General features: G+C 40.9%; 1 protein-coding gene across 2 annotated transcripts in view; it reads right to left on the reverse strand.

Annotated features, from left to right (window-relative positions):
• The window catches only part of cntn5 (contactin 5), a 143,915-nt gene that overhangs the window by 68,712 nt on the left and 52,227 nt on the right, over positions 1 to 22,976 (reverse strand). For both annotated transcript variants that reach the window (XM_061719791.1, XM_061719789.1), the window contains exons 3-5: positions 7,227 to 7,436; positions 373 to 496; positions 96 to 271 (exon numbers count right to left, since the gene is read on the reverse strand). In XM_061719791.1, the coding sequence (XP_061575775.1) occupies positions 96 to 271; positions 373 to 496; positions 7,227 to 7,436 (510 nt within the window). The remainder of the gene's footprint in view (positions 1 to 95; positions 272 to 372; positions 497 to 7,226; positions 7,437 to 22,976) is intronic.

A 22,976-nucleotide genomic window follows, 5' to 3' on the forward strand; every position in this document is an offset into this window, starting at 1 on the left:
CGACTAGTGACAATGCGACGATAGTCTCAAAAAATAAAACGAACACTTTATATTTAGGTCAGATTATTATGAAAAAACTAAAATAATCTACTCACAGGCAAACTGTAGTAGAGCATCATGACTTAGGATGGTTCCAAAACCGTTCTCCGCTTTGCATTGGTACCTCCCGTGGTCGGTGATCTCACTGGCGTTGGTGATAACCAGGTCTCCATCAATGAAGTTGTAGCGGTAGTCTGTCTCCGAATCCACGTGAGTCCCATTGATGTACCAACTGAAAAAAACAACGAGAGGAGATTTGAATATATTTGAAATGCATGGCGGACTAATAAGCCGTGAAATCTGAGGTTGTCGGCAGACAAACAAATGTCACACCTGTACGTGGGCGGTGGATTCCCCCGCGCCTGGCAGTGCATCATCACTTTCTTTTCATCTGAATCCAGGGGAAAAATAACATCATCTGGCTCCTGGACAAAAATGGGCCCGTGCTTTTCGCTTTCTGTGAGGAAGGAAGAACAAATGAGGATGAGGATGGGTGCATTATTTACACCGTGAGAGCCACTCTTCTTTACAACACAATTATCTTTTTATTCATTTGGTTAGAGCATGAAGAATAACAGGAGGGGTGCAGCATCATGGTGTGATGGAATGATGAGGGCCAAGTCGTTGCAGCGAGGGCGTTGGCCAGGATGGCGGTTATCAGAACCCTCATAGTCTGAATCTTAGCTGAGACCGTTCTGTGTGGACTTGGCATGTTCTCGCCGTATCTCCACAGGCTTTCATTGGGGAGTCGTCCCACAACGCACTAACATACATGTCCGGTTATGTTGTGGATTCTGGTTTGTGTGCGCGTGGCCCCCAGGACGCTCTGCCAACCTGTCCAGGGTGCGCCACACATCTCGCCCCGTGACAGCTGGGACACAGTCCAGCCCTGCTGCGACCCTGAACAGGATGAAAAATGAATGAAAGAATTGGCGAGCTTTGGGAGCGCAAATCTGCCATCTCTCTGGCTCGTTCTCCAACTTGGCCTCGTTTCACATTTCAAATTACAGAAGGAGCGATGAGCTATTGAGATACTTAGTCCATCATCTCTTGTCAAACTTTTTCTTTTTACAAAATAAGTTCATTGGCCTTCCACTAAATAAAACATATATTTAATGTCTGGATATGTAGGAAAAAATATTTCCTGTGACTGGAAAATCCTGGAAGAGGGCTGTTTAAAAAAAAAAAAAAAAAAAGATATTACAGGCTAAATCAGATTCTAAAAAAAATGTCACACAGATAAATGTCCCCAGTAGGAACTCAAACAGTGAAATTAATTATGAACAGTAAATTGTAATTGTACTCGTGAATTAATATAGCACTACTTAATTTCTACTGTAAATCGAATAACTGCTATAAAATAAACAAAGCATTTAATCTAAGCAAAGGTGATTGTCTAACTGCATGTATCAAACTGCATGTTTTATTTTTTTCCTCTCATTTTATTGTCCTTTGCAATATGCTTGACTGTAATATCCTAATTAAATAGTGCAAATGTTTCTGTTTAAAAATCCTGTAAAGACAGGTTCGATTACAAAACCATAGTTATTTTCATCTCTCTAAAGTCCACGCTTCAAATGTGTGTTCAAGGAAACAACAGCTAGTTTCACGAGCTGAAGCTAAATTAGTGCAGCTTATGTTTTAAAGTATACACATTAGTACAAAGTGAGCAAATGTCGTATACTCAGACATGTGGATGTGGTTTAGAAACATAAAACCCATGGAAACATCGCAGTTTCTTTCCTAGTTCTCAATAAATAGATATTTAAGTAAGTAATGTGTGCTAGTAACAACGAGTAGCACTTAGTAGTAGCACTTAGTAGTAATAAGTACATACAGTAAGCATGTATTGTTTTATACTTTAGATGTCTTTTCTAATGAAAAGGAGGCCGTTAGGCTCAGTTCAATGCACGGGGGGCATTACTGGACTTGTTTTGTCTGCTTCAGCATTCAGCTATCCATTTTCAAGACTATTTCTGGAAGTTTATTTGGAGGATATTTTTATTTTATTCCTTTTCACTTTTGTTTCTTTTGAAAAGAATAAAACAACTAGAGGCCCCCGGGCCCCACGAGTTGCAGTTTTTTTTTATTATTAATAGCATGACTAGGATTAAAACATGCAACACAAGAAGATTGGATGCATGGCAGCATCTTGCCTGCAAGATAACTTCTGGATGGAGTATATACTGCTAAACAGTCAATCAGGGAATGATACAGTCAGTATCATACCTGTTATGTTGTTCCAATATAAAAATAAAATAATCAGTGAGGTTCTGTTGTTCTTTTTCTCTCTCTCTCTCTCTCTCTCTCTTTTAAAATGGGTCCCACTTAATTGTTGACAGACTACAGATGACAGAAAAGAAGCACATGTTCTGATATAAGCCTGGATGAGCTTTGTTCAGCAGCAATTACTGCTGCTCTCAAAATATTGACGAACCGATCATCATGTGCACTAAAATGCAGATTTTAACAAACTAAGACCGATTTGAAATATTTAAGAACTTGTGGAAAGCATTGAAGGGCAATATATTGCTGATATACAATCTTAATTCATTTAACAAGTACAAGCTCTCCAAGTAGAGCTCCCATAAAAACAGCGCTCAGATGCAAATGCCACTGACGTTTCTGAGTAGTTAAGTGATAATATATGATGCTCTAAAAAACAGGTGTTGGTACCTGTGTTTCTGAGACAAAGCTTGATGGTGATATTACACTGAATATAATAAAGGTTCTTAAGTCCTCCATCACACCACACGTAACTAAACTTTCTGTTTATACCACACCAAGACAGCTGACTGTAGTTTGCTTTTTTAGTTCTGTGACTTTAACCACATCACCCGCTGCCCAAGCAAAATAACCCCAAAAGTTTAGAAGCAAGAGCTGCAAGAGCTGCTAATGTTCCCTGTTCAGACACATGAGGCACGAGGCAGAAAGCCATTATTACGAACTGGCAGTAATCATGACCCTGAAGTGTAAAAGAAGTACATTGGAATTCGTGCCCTGTCTTAGGATAGGCTTTGATGTTAAATACCCAGATGAATGCAGTGAATATAAATCAGTGACTAAGGCATCTTTGAATAACAAAATAAATCACCTCGAAAAACTTAAAAATAGATAAAAGGATTAGAGGAGTAAAAATGTTTTCCATTATATGATAGATTTGTTGTTACCGATGGCACATAGCCAGAGGATGTTCCACAATGCCGCAATGAAATCAGTATAAAAAGGTAAAGATAGGGTCCACTGGAAGCTTGAATTACACATAATTGTATATTACTTTTTACATTTGTATCAGTATGACTTTAATAATCCTGTTTTTGATGTCAGCCGCTCTTGTTAGTGGCTCCATTGTAAAGCGCATTCTCCCGGCAGCACAAACGTGCCCTCATATAGCTGTTTGTGTTGGTGTCGTGTTTTTCTGCCTGACAGCTCCAGCAGAAAATCACTCCTGTTTCTCCAGAGTGCCGGCTCTTCACAGCCTTCTGCTAACACACAAGCGGGCTTTCAGGTATATTACTTCTCCGGATTTCAGACTGTACAAACGACAGCTGAATCTTTTCATCTTCATAAGAACTCATTCTCTGCGGGATAATGAATTTATGAAGACTGTAAGCCCAGTACACAGACACGGTTTGTGCTAAACTAAATTTATTACGCCAGTCCTGTTCATTGGAGCGTAATCACACAGATAATTTAGATTTGGTTGGCTTTGCCTTTGATGTACAACAAAGTAAGTCGCTTGACTTGATCACTTGTCATCATTTGGAGAGGATATAATGTCAAAATGAGTGTCATGACTTTTTTTCCTCTTAAGGTGTACATAATATCGTCGAGACTTTGCCACCAATTCATTGTTCTGCAGGGAAATAAAAAGGCTTTTGATGTGATATCCTAATCACTGGAGGAAAATTCATCAAAATGAAGTTGCGAAGCCTGCTGTGCAGATACATCCAAGCGATGCAAAGCTTGACGTTTTGGCAGTGCTAAAAGTAAATTAAAAAGACAATTCCTCTCGCTTTTGTTTCCCTTATTTTAATATAGCTTTTTGTCTGCACAGTCACTCCCATTCAGTTGTGTCAGTATTCTCCATCTACACCACTCATCAAAAAAAAAAAAGCTAATAAGCATTTATCTGCAGCCAATGAAGAGGATTCTGAAACAGCACAGCATTGTAAAAGCAACAGGAGTTGCTGCAAAGAAGCTACAAAATCTAAAGCACGTGCTTCATGAACTCATTGACCTTGGATGGCACAGAAAATCTATCTATCTAATCTATCTAATCACCACAGTTTGACAACCAAAGCCCAATCAATTCATCCTTGATTCCACGGACACGGCTGGATACCACACTCATCGAAATGAGGCAGGACATAGAGGCACATACATGGTCAGGCAGCACCAAACACATTTGCACACAGCCAGAGAAGTTACGAGGGGAAACATAAAAATCCAGAGGTGTCGCAAGATATTACGTATAAAAACCCATCCAAGCACTAGGGGAACATAAACACGTTCTGCTTGTGTCTATGGGTCACAGACAATCTCTAGTCACTAACTGCAAGGAATTGCATTATATATATCATTAAATGTGATTGCTTTATATGCTCAATTTTAGTTGCGTTAACGCCTCTCCTACAGATGGGAAATTATGCCTGAACAGGACTACAATCCCCCCAGTATTGAGTAAATGAAGATCTACACTTTCTAATTAAAGATGAAAATGGGCATTTTAACTTCATAATTATGATTATTATCACTTTAAATCCAATGTGCTGCAGATAAAAGTTAACGCAACGCAAGTCTGCCATTTTACACCGTGGCAGAAATGTGATTCTGGTAAACACTTCCAAACTTAATCAGAGCATAATGCCTGTGCTGCACGCAGCTGAAAATCATTACGTTTGATTGACTTCAGACTTTTTAATATCTGAATGAACCTGATGATCATGTGTATTTTTAAAACACTGCAGGCACTTCTCTCAGCAGGGTTCAGCCTTAAGGATAGGGCTGCGACTAACGACTTTTCTGATCGTCATTGACTACTGAAAAGATTAGTTGACTATTCGGATTAATGCCGCGTTCCATTTGTCCTCGGAAGTCGGAATTTCCAACTGGAACGCCCCTCGAAGTGGGATTTCCTACTGGGAAAGTGGGAGAAGCTTCACCACCCCCGAGTTACCATTCCAAGAAGGCTGCCATTCCCAGTTCCCAGTTCCGATTTCCGAGGTAAATGGAACGCGGCATACGACTCAAAATTATTAAATGGCTATTATTTAGCACTCAGCTTTTACATTTTACATGAAGTTGTTTAAATGATGCGCTAATTATACATTAAAGACATTAATGATGGAAACTTCATTCAAAAATACATCTTTTAATGAACTCTACTACCAGTCGCAGTAATGTTGCACCAGTCGCCGCCGTATTGTTTACCTGGTGCTGTAGTCTATTACGCATGCGCACCTCTCAGCAGAGATAGTAAGACGAAGATGCTTCACTCTGGTCAAAAACACGCGTGGTGACAATAGAGGCTGAATATGCAATTCTCAGCAGAGATAGGAAGGAAGATGATGCCTTACTCTGTTCATTTATTTTTTCCAACAATAGTTGACAATTAAATTCATCGATCTTTGTCGACACCGTCGACCAATCGTTGCACCCCTGCTTAAGGACAAATAGTTTGCATATGGGTGTGTGTTAAAAAAACAAACTTAACACATACAGATGCCTACAAGTTGCTATACAAGTTGTTGTACACCCATATGTCATTCACAGGGGCAAAAAAGCAATACCTCTTTTAAAGCATGAAAGGTGCATTACTTTTTGGCAGCCATTTCATCCAGCGGACATCAATCGTGTGCAGCGGTATAATGGGCTTGTCACCACTGACAATGGAGAAGCATCACCCTTACCTTGGCTGTAGAGAGGTATACCATTTTACAGCTACATAGGTACAGCAACATCAAAAAGCTAAAAGCTCTGGCCACGGTGAAGAGGGAAAGAAGAAAGTGAAGCCAATGTGTAAATCAAAAAAGGGCAACAAAAGGAAGGGAGAGAAAAATAAAAAAATGGAGGTGCTATTCTTCTTTCCTGTCTGCTTTTAATGTAACCTGCATCATTATTGCAGCTTGTGCTGATGCTGTCCACAAATCAAGCAGCTTCTTCAGATTCTCCCCAATTAAGGACTCGAGATGCAAAGGACCATGGCGTCTTTAATCACATATAAAGGCTTAAATCGGTCATTATTTTTTTAAGATCTCTTCACTCTTTAAATCAGTGCAGAAACCGGTGTTTTCTGTGTTGCCTACAAGGGATATTAAATCTTCCCTTTTGACAAAGACATCCATTACATCCACAACCTCTACACTGACAGGAACACAAAGAGAGCTGGATATTGCCGTGATCCCACTTCAATTTCTCAAAGGCCAGGACCCCAGTCACTGCAGACCATGTGCAGTGATAATGGATAGGTGCAATTCATTTCCAGGCCAAACCGAAGCAGACAGGACAGCCGTGCACACGGAAATGTGCCCGGCAGAACTGGGAGAGTGTCGGCAGAGTGTATTCGCACCTGACGTGTCTGCACGAGTTCAGTCAAACTTTCTCATTTCAGCAGGTGACATCGCTGTCATCTGAACTTGGCAACAAGACCGCCAAAGAAAAAAAAAGGTCTCGAACCTGCTCAATCTGACCCCACACTTTTGTCAGAACCGAGACTGTAATACAGGAATACGACTGAAACCTTTGAGAGCAGACCAATGCTGGCCTTTGATGGCTAAAAAGGCAAGCTCCTCTTTGCAGGTATATACTTTCTTTAGCTTCCTCCTTCTAATGAACTAACTAACGAGCACCATAGTCTGTAAATAATGTCACGGTAGGTGCTAGTGTTCATTATCTCTGACTAAAGTTGCAGATGAAATCTATGCAAGAAATGTTTCGAAAAGTGCCCCATTAAAGAGAGCTTTAGTATCTACAGTACACACACACACACACACACACACACACACACACACACACACACACACACACACACACACACACACACACACACACACACATATACATAAATCATACAGTTCATTTTTATTCTTTAAGAGTGAACCTTTACAAACACACAGCACAACTTCTCTGCCTGGATTCAGACGAGAGTAAACAATGTGTGGGCTAGACTGCAGCATTAATTTCACCTTCACTCCTGTAGTCCTCCTGAGAGCCGTGCAGGCTGAGGGCTGACGGGGGGTGAATGGAAAAAGCCGGCCAGTCAGGAGTGGCCAGGCCTCCACCGTGGTGCTGTTGAGGTCTGCTGCGCGAGTTGAGCACCGATGAAGAGCCGTCCTGTTTCATTCTCAATACCGCTGCGTATGACAAAGGCCGCGCTGCAACAGCTCTCGCAAAGTCTGGGGGGGAAAAAAGGGAAAAGATAAACAGCGAGGAGTGGCATTTTTTATTTTTTCCATCAGTCATATTTGTTAAAGATGACTATCCTACAATGTATTCAAAATATTTTACAGATTGAAGAATCCTTAATTCCACAGCGGTTTATATTAGGGTTACCTCCAGATAATTTGAAGCTTGAAAAAAATCAACGAATATTTGTAGACTTGAGTGTGTTAATGGCAAAAAGAGTAATAGCGCTCTCATGGAAAAACACCAGAAGACCAAGTATAAGCAGGTGGTTGTCTGAGCTATCCACAACTCTCCCCTTGGAGAAAGCACCAACAACATCATTTTCATAAAATCTGAGACCCTTTCATTTACTATGTATTAAGGACAGATTTTTCAAGTGTGATGGAAGAATCTGGGGTCGTTTGAACAGTGGCACTTTGCAGTAAATAATATTTAGGAAATGTATCCTGTTTTTTTCTATTTTTTTTACAAAAGGTAATAAAATGGACTAAGGCATTATCCTGATCCCCAACCAAGATTTGGAACGATTTGGAGGGAGGGGGGTTAACATGCTTGTTCAATGTATGTAACTGTGTTACTTGATACTTCTTGGTTATTTTGTGAAAAAAATAAAAAGAATGTTGGTAAAAAAAAAAGAAAAAGATGACTATTCTAATGCCGTACTATCCTATTCTACAAACATTAGCACAATGCCATCACCGTCCCATCCACCTCACTTTGAAACTGGTAAGCTCACACCAGTTTTCCATTCTTTGAAGAACAGGATCATCTGCAACGAACTAGTGTTTACATGACAGGAACAGGAACAAACAAACATACGAATAATAGAGTGCAGGCGGCGCAATAAAGAAGTGTCACGACTCAGACACAGCTCCAAGTGAAACAGATGAAAAAACATCCCACGGATTCAAAATTTCACTGGGGAAGCAGACGACGTGCAGAAAGATTTCATAGATTTGGAGTTCTACGAATGTCTTAATACAGGCTGCTAAGTGCTGCTTATCATCACAATCACTTGTTTGCACAAGTGCAAAAAAAAAGGAGCAACTGTTTGGTGGAACATTACTGTAGTATTTTTCCTGGGTGTTTTGCATCTTGCTCTCCACTCAGAGTAAACCTGAATACTAGTGTTTCACGTCCTGTCCACAAAGGTGCTATCGTGTCTTGTACTTGTCTTGTAAACATGCAGTCTCTGAAAGCAACTGCATAGTTTGTCATCAAAGATAACATATTGAATAAAAAGGTGAGTGTAACAGCAAAGGAGAGGAAACACTTCTTTAAAAGTAGATAAGTTCAAGGAGACTCTGAATTTCATCCCGTCCTCCGAACAGACAAACGGCGCTGTCACTCGTCATTACTGTCTCTGTGTTTTCCTATTACCAACTTTTGAGGAATTCAATCCACTTTCCACAGGGTAAGGTGATATCGTGTTGCGCTTTTATGATACCATAAATATAACAGCTCAAAATTACACAAACAATTTTCCCCTTGACAGCTGATCATCGTACATCATTTTGAAAGCAACAGGAAAACACAGATAAAACAAATCAATGCACAGACATCGCTGAGGCTAAATTGCAAAAGACTGGAGGCTTGAGGAACAGGAAGAGTCTGTAATCAGAGTTCTGCAGTGGGGGGTGGGAGCGCTTTGCGTGACATGATAAAGTGCCATGAAAGAACTGAATAAAACTAAGAAATAATTACGTGTCCTTGGGGACTTGTCAGCTGCAAAAATACAGCTATCTAAAAATGGAGCGCGGGTAATTACTGTATAGCATATTCTCGGGTGCAGCAGGATGTGGAACTACACTTAAAATTATAAGTATTGTGAGTTTGAAAAATTGAAAAGCAAAGGGAATGGTTGTACGTCGCTAGTCAATTCATTTCTCACGCTGAGAATCAGCTCGACTTGGGAGGAAACGCATCTCCTCTGCTCATGCTTGCAACAGCGTTGAGGGTATCGTTGCTACGGAAAAATGACCGTTGACGGCTGAAAAGTCACCTCCAACAGGAAACGGTGGCTCAGATTAGCACGTCCCACTCTTGTGTGTGACCCATGCAGTATGACCGGACCCACCATGGTGATGAAATGTGCGTTGTGATGTTCAATAGCAATTAATCAAACATTAAAGCGACACTACGTAACTTTTCCACCTTAATATCATATTTCCAGAGTCATTGTGATGGTACATCAACTTCCAACAGGTTTAATGACACCTCTGTCATGGTCTGAGGGGTCTGTATCGCCTTCACTGGCACTATGTAACTTTGAGGAGCATGGTAGGAACCCTGCCACACTAAAAAACTACACATTTTTACGGCTTTGACTGCTTTACGGCATACGTCACTTCCCCCTCCTTCCTGATTCGCAGTCGAGACGAAAATGGGCGGGCTTGGAGCGCAGCTCCGCAGAAGCTGGTAACCCGTTGCTGCGTTATGGCTGCAGCAGCTCCACACATAACAGACGTGGGGAAAAGATTGCTAATGGTTTAACTTTTCAATGGTTTCCTGCTCGGAGGCAGAACCACGCAGGCCAAGTATCTGATATAACAGAGTAAAAGAGTGAAAGAGTCGTCGGCTCGCTTGGATCGCGGCTGTAACGATCAAACACCTTCCACACAGTAAAGCCTGAATTATGGTTCTGCATTAAATCGACGCGTACCCTACGCCGTAGGCTCTGCTTCGATTTAACGCAGAACCATAAATAAGCCTTAAACCACAAACAGTCACACACACCGGCTCGGATCAAAACACGGGTTTTATTCCCCACTTCGCCAGCTAAACGCAGTTGCTGGCCAGCTCTCTGCGGTGCAATTAACCCCAATCTTCAGATAAAACTAGTTTGTTGAGGAAAAAATATTAACTCTTATTTGTAGCTGCAGACGAAAAAAATAATCTCACGAGGAAAACAAAAATATTGCTCACGCCTCGGAGCCTCTTCAGCATAATATAGCAGTCAAAAAAAAAAGAAAAGAGAAGTAAGAGGGATACAAAACATGTACTGTATGTTGTACTATTATACAAATTTATTGAAACACATGGCTCTTCAGTAGGGATTTCATATGGATCCAGACCGTTAATAATCATTATTTTCTCCATATACCGCTCCCTGGCTTCCTTGTTTAAGGTATCCCGGTAAATTCCAGTTCCTTTCCAGCAGTTTAACATCTTTTTTTTGTGTTCCGTCTGTTCACTTGGTGAAACAGAAAAGCGTCCCGTCTTCTCTCATCAAAACAAATGCAGCGACGGGACAGGAGTTTTCCGGCAGTACGCGCTGGTGCTCACGGGAAACGTAGTGTTCTTTCTGGTAAAGCACTACCGCTTTGGTCCAAAAGATGCCGCCAAACTCAGAAAAGCTGAAAGTTACGTTGTGCTGCTTTAAGATTTTTATTTGGTGTTATTACAATTAATTACCATCTTAGATGTGACTTTGGGGGGGGGGGGGGGGGTATCAAGTTTTCAGGTTGCTGAGAACACTTCTTTCTGAGAGTATTTTCTAACTTTTGCTTCTGTTGTGGGGTGGAAAGGCGAGTGGGTGGTGCCTGGGTTGGCTGTCGGGGGTTGGGTGTTCATGTTGGTGTGGTTTCTTGTCCCAGCCAACCGCGTCAGCTCCACCTGGTTCTGTCATTTTGGGGTGCTGGGTGCTGGGTTGGTGGGGGGGACTGAGCTTGGGTGGTTTTGGTGACGTAGTGCAGCACGGTGGGACTTTGGGGGGGGGGCTCTCAGGGTGCACTGTACAGTATATGTGGGTGTGAATGTGTATAGGACTATCAGTATCATCTGAATGTCATTTTACAATGCTAAAATTTGTCGTTACAATAATATTAGATTACTTTCTGCATTTATTTATATGTATATATGTTTGTTTGTTTTTTGTTGTTTAAAAAAAAAAAGAATTCTCAAGACTCAGAAAACCAGATGGATATCATGTGTAATTATGGATTACTGGAGAATGGGTAAGATTAAATCTTTTTCAGACATGTTAAACAGGATTTGTGTGTATATTGGTATGTGTATATAACTGGGGTAGCCAAGCGTTGCTTTTTGATCCTTCGATGTCGGCTCTTCCTTTCATTGTGAAGCAGAATTCACCAAGCGTTGGATTGTTCACCCACTAATAGGGAACGTGAGCTGGGTTTAAACCGTCGTGAGACAGGTTAGTTTTACCCTATGGATGATGTGTTGTTGCAATAGTACTAGTAAGTAAGTAAAGTTTATTTATAGTGCTTTTCACAGACATTTGAGTGAACGAAGAGCTCACAGACTCAATAGATCTAAAAGTTGCAGGTAGAGCATTCAAAAATTTAGTGTAGTAGAAATAGTAAAAGTAGTAGGTGTTTGCAGATTGGGTATAGATTTACTTTATAGATTTTCTTATTTTGTGTAGATTCAGTTAAAATAGATTCATTTGTACATTCAGTTAAAATAGATTAATTTATTTATATAAATGTATGTACAAGGGATTCTGTATGTTCAAAAATGTGTATGTGTGCATGTGTGTATATGTTTATCTATTGGTATATAGTTGCAGATTCATACTAGAGTTTACTACATACTAGAGCGTTGTTGGTTTTGACATGTCTGGAATGAATCAATAAATGAAATGAAAATGAACATTCTTCAGGCTGTGTGTATCCACAAGAGCAAGATCTTTTCGAAAGCATAAGACTATTGGCCAGCAACAGAATGAATGCCTCAGTTTTTCCCCCTGAAAATACTAAAAGAAGTGCAGGAAGACTGAAACTGAAACTGTGCCGTTCCAACACAAGACGCAACAACTGCTAAAGCGTCTGTATTATGTTGAGAGCTGCTGTATGTGGACATTTTAGTGCAAACATTAGGGATGTTTCACACTTTTATGCTCCGCCACAAACTAGTGCTAAAAAAATCTAAATAAATAAGAAACCTTTGAATGCATCTCACTGAAAAACAAAGTGTTTCATTTCGCGGATTATCACAAAAAGGCAGCTTCAACTGCTGGCAGCTACAGAGTCAAAAGCAGTTTATCATCACCATGAAGTAGGAGTACAAAATCAACCTGCATCAGCCTTTAATCAAGTTCAATAAAGGTCTCAAGAGGAGCCTTCTGGGTTCTCTTTTAATTGGATGAACTCAACCGAGTATGATTTGACTAACATATGCTCCCACATGTGAATTCTGATTGACAACTGTGTTGAAACGGCTAAAGTGTGGCTGAGAAGAGCTGAAGGAGAGGACAGAGAAACAATTTATTTTACAGCAGGTTGATTCTATTCACTAAAGATAAGACGTCTTCATTTAGTCGCAACACTGTCAGTACAAAATGCTCAATTTCCTCACATAGCAGGAAATCACATCCACGCGTTCATACGTCACATCGTGCAGCGCTGGTCGACGTGCTCCTGTTGTGGCAGTAAATTATAGTGTACATGCTTCTTAGACACTTCATTAGTAACAGTGACCATGTTATTGCACACATGTTTTAATTGTAATTTTCTGTTTGAATAGTCAGACCCGAGACTATTATTGAATCATCAGATTCCTGTGTCGAAGTAAAACCGGCAAATGCGAAGTAATTTGGACTAAAACAGTAGGGTATCAAAAGAAAAGAAAAGCTGGAACACAAATTCTTTTCTCGACAGTGTGAAGCAAATTGTTATCCTCCTAATTCCCACCAAAGTCTCACAAAAAATCCACCCAAAGTGCTTATCACCGAGCAAATCTGGGATGCAGAATGACAGGCACGTCATCTGTCGCACTGCATCAAAGCTGTGGAGCTAAATATCCCTTAGACCATGAATAAACATTGACTCTGACGGAGGTTACATTTATTTACGTATCCTGCTTGTGCACTTTATCCGCCCATCTGCCACTGGGCTATAATCAACATATTGATATGTTTGTTCACCTGTTGACGATTTCTGCAATTAACTCGAGCAAATATGTACTTATGTCAGTTCGAGCAATCAAGGCAAACCAAGTTGGTAAATAAAGACATACTGGAGAATCGGTAGAAGTAAATCCTTTGAGAACACAGCTAGGACAATAATCAAAGTGCTTCAGCAATTGTCATCATTTTCTTCCCTGCGTGAACCCTGTTGCTCGAGAGGTTGTCTGAAATGCATCAAAGGCATAATTTGTTCATTTGTAGTGATGCACCGAAATGAAAATTTGTGGCCGAAACCGAAACCGAAAATAATAATAAACACTTGGCCGAATACCGAACAATACCGAACATGGTTCTTCAGCAGTTTTTCATTTACTTTGCCAATTTTTTCACCATTGCATCAATCAAATACATTTGATTTAGGCATGTTTTTAAAAGAAAAAAATCTTTTACAAAATTACAAGGTAGAAAATATTTATTGAACATAAAAAAATGAAAAAATTTTAATTTCCCAGCATTATGTTGTTTTGGTTCCACCTCCTGGTGAATGTTAGGTAAAATTCTTATGGGGTTAGTTTTTGGTTGGCCAACGATTTATGTAGTGTGCAATGTTACGGGACGGAGCGGCCAGTCTATTTCCTTATATTACAACGCCGTTATTAATTGTTCGGTTTTTTCCCCACTTATTCCACCGAACACCGAAAGTGTTTTTTTGCCATTTTCGGCCGAACAATTTCGGTTACCGAACAATCGGTGCATCACTATTCATTTGTTCTCTTGTTTGAACCCTAAACACAAAGAGGTATAAAGGAAATGTCTTTCACTGTCTTTACTGACCAACATTGAAGAAATCACCCTACTTCCTTTTAATTGTTACAGGTCTCGCAAGAGGAATTTGTGTCTATTCTTGCTCAAAACACGAGTTCAGCTGCTCAACAGTCAATGTGGTCATTGGTTCTGTCCGTCACCATGCTCCAAGCACTTACAATACGTGATAGATCAGCACTACAGACAGGACAGATCTCTCTCCTATTGTAGTCGTGCTACGGAACGATGTGTATAATTAATATCTGGCACGGTCCACCTGAAATCACAGACCTCCAGGAAAACTAGTCACCCTGATGAAAGCATACGTCTCTCCAAGATTTCCAATATACTCCACCGCTTTAGTGAAAGCTTCACCCGTTTATCCTCCTTGCCCATCCTATGGAGACTGAAGCGTGCCTGTACCATCACAGACGCTGGATTTTGCACCTTTTACCGATAAAGGGCTGGCTGGTCCTTCTCATTATTGGTACGCAGAACATGAATTTTCTCCCCAAAACAAGCTAAAACATGGACTCAAATGTCACCACTGTATTTCTACCCGTCTGTGATGAGCTCATGCGCAGAGAAGGCATCGTGTTTCTGGGCATAGTAGATTCCTCCTCACACTTCAGGTTACCCTTTTTGAATGATGATGGTTTTCCGAGGCACCCCCGAGTCCTTAGACCTTAGACCTAGACTGTTAAAGGTTGGCGTGATGGTTTTTCAATGTGCGGCGTTGCCCGAGGGCTCGGAGGTCACATGCATCCAACAGCAATTTCCAGCCTGGGACTCTACAAGCTGAGATTTCCCAAGACACCCTGTATTGTTTCACAATATTAAACACTTGAGATGCTGGAAGAACATTTTAAACTGTACACCTTTTATTTTGAACTGATCTTTAACAAAGTTAGCCACTAATTAGTGAGCTATAACACATCCTTGCTTGGAATAACGAAGACATATTGTCAAAGCTGTATACTGTATGTGTTGAGCTGAATCTCAGGAATGGATCCCAACTACACTTCCCAGTAGCAGCAAGCAGGCTGCTGGTCACCTGATCAGTCATTATCACTGATTTTGAGCACCTGAGAAAGATTGGGGGATGCTCAGTTAGTCAAACAAACAAACTTCAGAGGAAAGAAGCTCCAAGTCCACTCATGGATTCAGTCCAAAGACGCCAATGGTCGGTGAAATGTTTTATTTGCTTTGATAGTTTGTGTTTCAAGTTTATGTTTAACTGCTGTGTAGATTGGTTAATGAAAGCATTGCAGCATTGACTTTATTGTTTTTGTGTTGAATGAGTTTGCGCTAAGATAATATTTCATTTTTCAGTAAGAAAATATTTCATTTTGAGTTTGAAAAATGTAAAAGTATGGAATAGAGAAGGATAATACAAAGGTGAAAATGTTAGTTCTGTTGAATGTTAAAACTTACTAAAAATGTGTAAAGTTCATTAATTAAGATTTTTCCTTTTAAAAGGCTTAAATTCATGAAATTAGATTTTCAACTTTGTTCAATTTAAAAGGCGTAAAATATTAATTTAAAAATGTTTAAGATATTTGATTAATTTTAAAATGTCAGTTTTTTTTGTTTCTATCTTTAAAGGTTTACAACCTATTGTGATGAAGTGACCAACCAACCTAAAGAAAAATAAAAGTTTGAGTTGGGAATTGGAATTGAGTTGTCCTTGCGTCCTTTTGGAGGGAAAAAGAGTTGGACTTGACAGTATGTGCATGGGATACTGCAGCACACGCGTATACTGTGCATAAAATGCAGTATACGGTACACCGTAAAAGTGTCCATGCTACAGCATAAACAGCAGCTGCTCATGTTTCTGCTTCCACTCCAGTGAGACGTTGCACCATGGGATACAGTATACGAGATGGTGTGGCCAGTTGCTCGTTGGAAATGTCCCCAGAAGTATCACACCATGTAAGGCCCTTCTCACATAGTGCAGAATGTGCAATTAATCCCATCCTGAATATTGTCTTACTGTTTTGGTAAATTAAAACATGCAACAGTAGTGTGAAGCTTTGGAAATGTTGTAAGGGTTTAGTGGACACTGCTGCGATACTCAAACCTGACACCCTGAGCCTCTACCAATCAATGCGCCGATGATTAAAGCTTCCCGGACGGTCTCTCTTTTATCCGTGTTTCTTTACATCTCTCCAAACTTTTTAATGCATTGCTGACATCAAATTCCAGATTGATCTTATTTCATATGCTTTATCAAGTTGACTGTCCGGGAAATTGGATTCCTGTCGTTGCTGTGACATCGTGCAATAATTAATTGCATTTAATTTCAGTTAAAATGGTACATGTGGCCTAATATAAAACGGACCACCCATTTCAAGGAGCATCCCTTAATTTTCTGGACGCTACCATTTTCAAAAGCTTCCTCACCAACTTTTCACGAGACCTGGAATGTCTAATGAGGCAAGCCTGTCTGTTTCTTTTATATATATAGCTCTTTTGCTGAATGGTTGTAAAGAGCTACAAAGAATAAGGTACCTTGACATGCGAGGCTCATGGCTTATCTGTCATGACTTCTCTTTTCGCCTCAGTGTTAATATTATGCTTTTTTTTTTTTTTTTTTTTTTTGGTCCAAGCAAAAATGGTAAAAATTCAAGAGAAAGAACTTCAGCTGAAAAACGTATGATGCAGGAGCCATTATCAGCACAGACATTTGCACACTGTGAATCCTGAATCATCTGCTCTATTCACACATGGGCTCATTTGGACATTTTTGCCGAGTACATTCCCCACACAGCCCCGTCCGTCTGACGCGCACTATTGTGTTGCCACACACAACACAACCCCTTCGGATAATGTCTGAAATACTTCAGGGCTCCAGCGCATGTGTGAAGGTGGCTTAAGTGTCCCTCCACTGGTAAACAGGCCTTTCCTAATAATTCCTGACAGCCAATGTTGGCGCTAACTTGGAAAAAAAAACTGGATTGCAGGTGATAATTTCGACAGAGATTTCTCTTCAGACTGAAAAGTGAATACCGATGACATGAATGTGTTGTACATCTGTGAACAAAATCCTCAGAAAACATGCAAAAATACTTGTTCGCTCACTTGACTGTTGTTTATTACTGTTATTTGTGGGAAATAAACATCAGAAATGCACCTTTCCTCGTGTCCAGGAAAAACAACATCCTATACTCGCGCTTAATCCCAAACAAACACCTGCATTCTGCATTTGTCCCTTTTTTTTTTTTTTTCCTACTGAAGCTGGTGTGCAGTCTCCCTCTTGTCAGCTGTCACCCTCTACTGATAAAAGCAGTGACCCTTGCAGATCCCACTGATCCCTATCTCTCAGAGGGCGTAAAATCAGAAGCACGCATTGTTGTCGAAAGGGCAGCACCTGCTGCATTTCTGAGGGCTCTAATGCAACGCCATCAGTTACCATCTCAGGTCTTAACACCACCTTTACGATAGCATCACCGGCGACGGCTGAAGCCGTTTTATACCTGAACCAAGAACAAAAAGCCAAATGCTCCTGTCACCGCGCCCTGATTATCATGCGCATGTTCTGCTATTAGATCGGGGGGAAGGGGGGGTTGTCGCTTTAATGGAGATTTGCATTGTTATGCAAACAAATAAAAAACAGAGGTGAAGGTGAGTCTAAAAGGGGGACGAACACGGCAGCTCTGGGAAACATTGAAAACTCATATACTTAGTATAGGTCATGGGGATGAACATAAAGGACAATGTGTTACTCGTGTGTGGATCTGACTGCGACCTCTTGACTGTCATGTGAAAAATTAATTGGAATAACATACAGTAAGGAGGTGAGATGCTCACGGGGGCTCAAGTAGACGGGTATGATTAGCCGTAGCCTGTAAGATTAATGAAGACCTTCACAGGGAGATTATATTGACTCAAGCTGATTATGCTTGAGACCATTTATTCAGCAGAATATCATTACAGATGGAACAATCCATACATTATATGCAACCTCACCTCACCCCCTGTCACAGTAGACTACTTGCTAAACCCTGTCTTTTTTTCCTCATTGTGGCCGCACTGAGAGGATCATGTGAGTAACAGTGAAATCACAGTGGGGTTGTATAATGTATGGCATTAATGTGTCATGCCTTCTAATGAGCAGTGTGGGAGTCTCCACATATTCTGTTTTACTAGTAATAATTTGATCTCTTCTTGGGGATACAGCATATTTCTACAATGAAATTAATAAAAATGTAAAAGAACAAACTTTTTAAGTGGTCTCAGGGAACATGACTCCTGTCAGCAGCAACCTTTTACAATCTTTGTCATCACGACATGGGCTTATTGTGTGTTCGTGGGTACTTTAGAAATGCCAAATCTAACTTCCCTGGGCACTGATTACAGCGTTGATCACTGGGCAAACTAATAGAGCTCGACTGCCAAGACTTGAACTTCTCGTACCCATAGAAATCAACAATAGCTTTTTTGTTTTTTTTTCACACTTTTTGTTTCTGTCATTCATCTCTCCGAGTGAAGTCGTGCGTATAAAAGAGACTATCACCAGTCAGGCTCTGCTGCCAGCTGGAGGAAGTCCACCCGTCCCTGACGATAGGACCAAAAATAAATTGTACATATCTTGTTTTCTGTACCGTTTATCTGCAAGAAGGACAATTGGAAAGAATCGTGAAGAGCGACTTTTGCTTATTGCTGGCACTGTCGTTGTTTTTCAGATTATTAAGGTGATGGGGAATTTAGAAATGCAAACCCTGTTATGGCTTGGAGGTGACTTTTTTTTTAAAGCACCATCCAACTCCATATTTTGACGTTTATATTTCAAGCTGTGGAATCACAGCAATATATTCACTGCATCACCCAGCCCTATAGCTGCATGCAAATACTCCCCACACACAGCTATATTTCTGGCGTGTGACTCTTTTGCCCTTGATGAAAATGACTTCATGCATTACTTATACAGCACTACACTCCTATATTCCCTGCAACCCACTTTTAATATTTAGATACGTCAGATTTAGCCAAGGAACAGCTGAATTACCATTCCACACTTAATACTCCAAGAAACATTTTAGTTCAATCAGTCGCTGGCTGTGAGGGAGGGAGGGAAGTAAAAAAAGGCCTCAGACATCATGCCAGCCCAACCCACCTTTAAACATGAGAGAAATCTAACTGCGCTTCCCTATATGTGATTTAAATATCAGTGGAATGAAAATTATTAGATAGAGGAGACAGGTAAAGAGGAAAATAAAACAGAACAGAGGATTGCCTCTCGTCGAAGTTTCAGAGAGAACAGTAGGTCAATAATCCATTACTCAAACCATCATGTCAGGAGTATTATAATAGAAACGGCAGCATTATATCAGTGGGGATAGCTGCTCAGGGCTCATAATGCTGATAATATTGAAAACCAGTTTGAAGTGCAGCCCTCTTATTAAAATATTGCATGCTTTTGAAATCTCAGACACATGCCACATGCTGTAGCATCTGCAACTGCCCTGAATGAAGGAGCAGACTATTACTCAATCCACGCAGTCAGGTGATATTTGTGTGTAGAGTTCAGCCCTCCTAAAACCAGAATCCACTCATCCATCCATCTACCCATCATCCACCTACCCATTCATCCATCCATCCATCCATCCATCCACCTACCCATTCATCTATCCATGCATCCATCCACCTACCCATCCATCCATCCATCCATCCATCCACCTACCCATTCATCCATCCATCCATCCATCCATCCACCTACCCATCCATCCATCCATCCATCCATCCACCTACCCATTCATCTATCCATGCATCCATCCACCTACCCATCCATCCATCCATCCATCCATCCACCTACCCATTCATCCATCCATCCATCCATCCATCCACCTACCCATCCATCCATCCATCCATCCATCCACCTACCCATTCATCTATCCATCCATCCATCCACCTACCATCCATCCATCCATCCATCCATCCACCTACCCATCCATCCATCCATCCACCTACCCATTCATCTATCCATCCATCCATCCACCTACCATCCATCCATCCATCCATCCATCCATCCATCCATCCACCTACCCATCCATTCATCCATCCATCCATGCATCCATTCATCCATCCATCCATGCATCCATCCATCCATCCATCCACCTACCCATCCATCCATCAACCATCCATCCATCCATCCATCCATCCATCCACCCATCCACCTACCCATCCATCCACCTACCCATCCATCCATCCATCATCCATCCACCTACCCATCCATCCATCATCCATCCATCCATCCACCTACCCATCCATCCATCAACCATCCATCCATCCACCTACCCATCCATCCATTCATCTACCCATCCATCCATCCATCCATCAACCATCCATCCATCCATCCATCCATCCATCCATCAACCATCCATCCATCCACCTACCCATCCATCCATCAACCATCCATCCATCCATCCATCCATCCATCCACCTACCCATCCATCCACCTACCCATCCATCCATCCATCCATCATCCATCCACCTACCCATCCATCCATCCACCTACCCATCCATCCACCTACCCATCCATCCATTCATCTACCCATCCATCCATCCATCCATCCATCAACCATCCATCCATCCATCCATCCATCCATCCGCCTACCCATCCATCCATCCATCCATCCATCAACCATCCATCCATCCATCCACCCATCCATCCATCCATCCATCCATCCATCCATCCATCCATCCACCCATGCTGTACTGCTCATCCGAGTTTGGATAACAGCCCACCTCCTTCCTTATCTTTTCTGGAGAGGCACCAAGACAGCAGCAGAAGAGATGCCCAGACAGTCCTCTGAGAAAGCTCATTTTTGCTGCTTGTATCTGAAATCTTATTGTTGAGGTCACTGCAGGTGCTGCGGCGCCTACTCTATTTTCCCTCACTGCCGGCAGAAACCAAAAAGCAAACAAAACTAAAGGGATGCTTGAACTCTTCTATTTGAGGTAATAACTCATCCCCCAACTGGAGGGAGCAATCCACATTTTTTTTCCAAGGCAAGAACTGTGGTTTCAGACTCAGATGTGCCAGCTACTGCACACCAAACAGAATCAGATCATGATGGCCGTCACTACTGGATGGCGCTAATGGGAACTAGGGCTGGGCGATATGGACCAAAAGTCATATCTCGATATTTTCTAGCTGAATGGCGATACTCGATATATATCGATATTTTTTCTGTGACATAATTGGGGTTTCCCCCAAAGCATTATAGCATAGCATCTCTGTTAGCTTCATTTTTTTCTGAGGCAAACCCTTAAAAAAACAGTCAGTTTTAATACAATGCCTTGTGCCAAATGTCACACAGGTTCCTTTATTAACAGAGGTCTGCACAATATCAAAATGTATAATGAATGAAATAAAAATAAACTGTCTGCATATATAGAATAAAATGCTTCTTGAATAAAATAAAATAAATATCCCTTTCCTGCATAACAATTAAATTCAAATACACTGTGCAATTAATACAATGTAGACAGTAACAGGCAGACTTTTCCACTGAGGTTGACAGTTGTGGAAATAACAAAAATGTGTGCAAATCTCAAATAAAACATTCAAGTCAATTTGTCACAAAATAAGCTACGGTATATCAAAATCATAAAAAAAAAAAAAAATTAAATCGATATAAACGATATTGTCTCGTACCATATCACGTTTGAAAATATATCTATATATATTAAAATCTCGATATATCGCCCAGCCCTAATGGGAACACGTCATCTGGAAGAGAAAGGTAGAGACCAAATTGGGTGCCTTTCGACCCTTGGCTGGTCATAGGAAATGTATCCATAAAAATAATCAACAAAGGGTGGGCATGATAGGGCCCAACCCTCACCAGGAATGGGTCTGACTTATTGCTGTCAAACAATGGAATCTCACCCTCAAAATGGCCCAGAGCAATCTCACCATATTCAAGAATAGATGGACGCCCCCGGGGACGCATTTATATGCCTCTTCCAGGCCCAAAAAAATACACTGGCTGTCCAAACTCCTGTGGACAGTTCATTATCATTGAGAGAGAGCTGGTCCAGTGGTCCATGACCAGGACAGAACATGTGATATATCTACAGAAAAAACATGGAAATATTGGTCCAATACGCTGACAAAAACATTCCCTGTGCAGCGAGGAATACAATCCTTAAGTAGATCTGAGAAATGCTCAATGACAACCCCACTAACATAAAAAAATCTTTGGATGAAATCAAAAATTCCTCCCCAGGCCCCAAAAGAATAAAAGCAAACACCGGCCATTACAGGCCACAATACGCACCTTTTATTTTTCTCATTCAACAAGGAAAAAATAAATTATAAATGTATCAATGCAGAGCAAAACTGCATAAATAAGACAGATTGGGATAACAGTTTGTAACAATGAGGTAAAATGATGTGTTTGTTCCAGACACTGTACATCGTTTATCTCACCGATGGCTTAGATGATAAATGTGGTAAACAACATTTTTAAAATGATCACATATCCCACGCCTACCCCAAATTATCAGAGGTAAAGATAATTATTATTAAAAGCTTGACTAAAACTGCATCAGATCTACAGGTACAAGCATTCTTTTGAGACGGTATCAAGCAATAACAACAGAAGGCAGTGGGTGGCAGTGGGATGAGACACCTGCGATGTGCAAGGGCAGCAAATACTGTCAAACGTGGGCAGCTGAGGGGTCAAGGAGGCCGATCCCTGGACCTAATAAATGGACTCAATTGAATCAAAAGAAACAGAGAAGTTTTCCAAGGTCTTTTATCTACAAGGTCTTTTATCTAGTGGACTTATTTCATATCATGGTATTTATCAGATACAGGAAATTCATATTATTTCAATACACTTTAACT

This window comes from Cololabis saira, chromosome 4 (genome assembly GCF_033807715.1).
Source record: "Cololabis saira isolate AMF1-May2022 chromosome 4, fColSai1.1, whole genome shotgun sequence".
NCBI classification, from domain to species: Eukaryota; Metazoa; Chordata; class Actinopteri; order Beloniformes; family Belonidae; genus Cololabis; species Cololabis saira.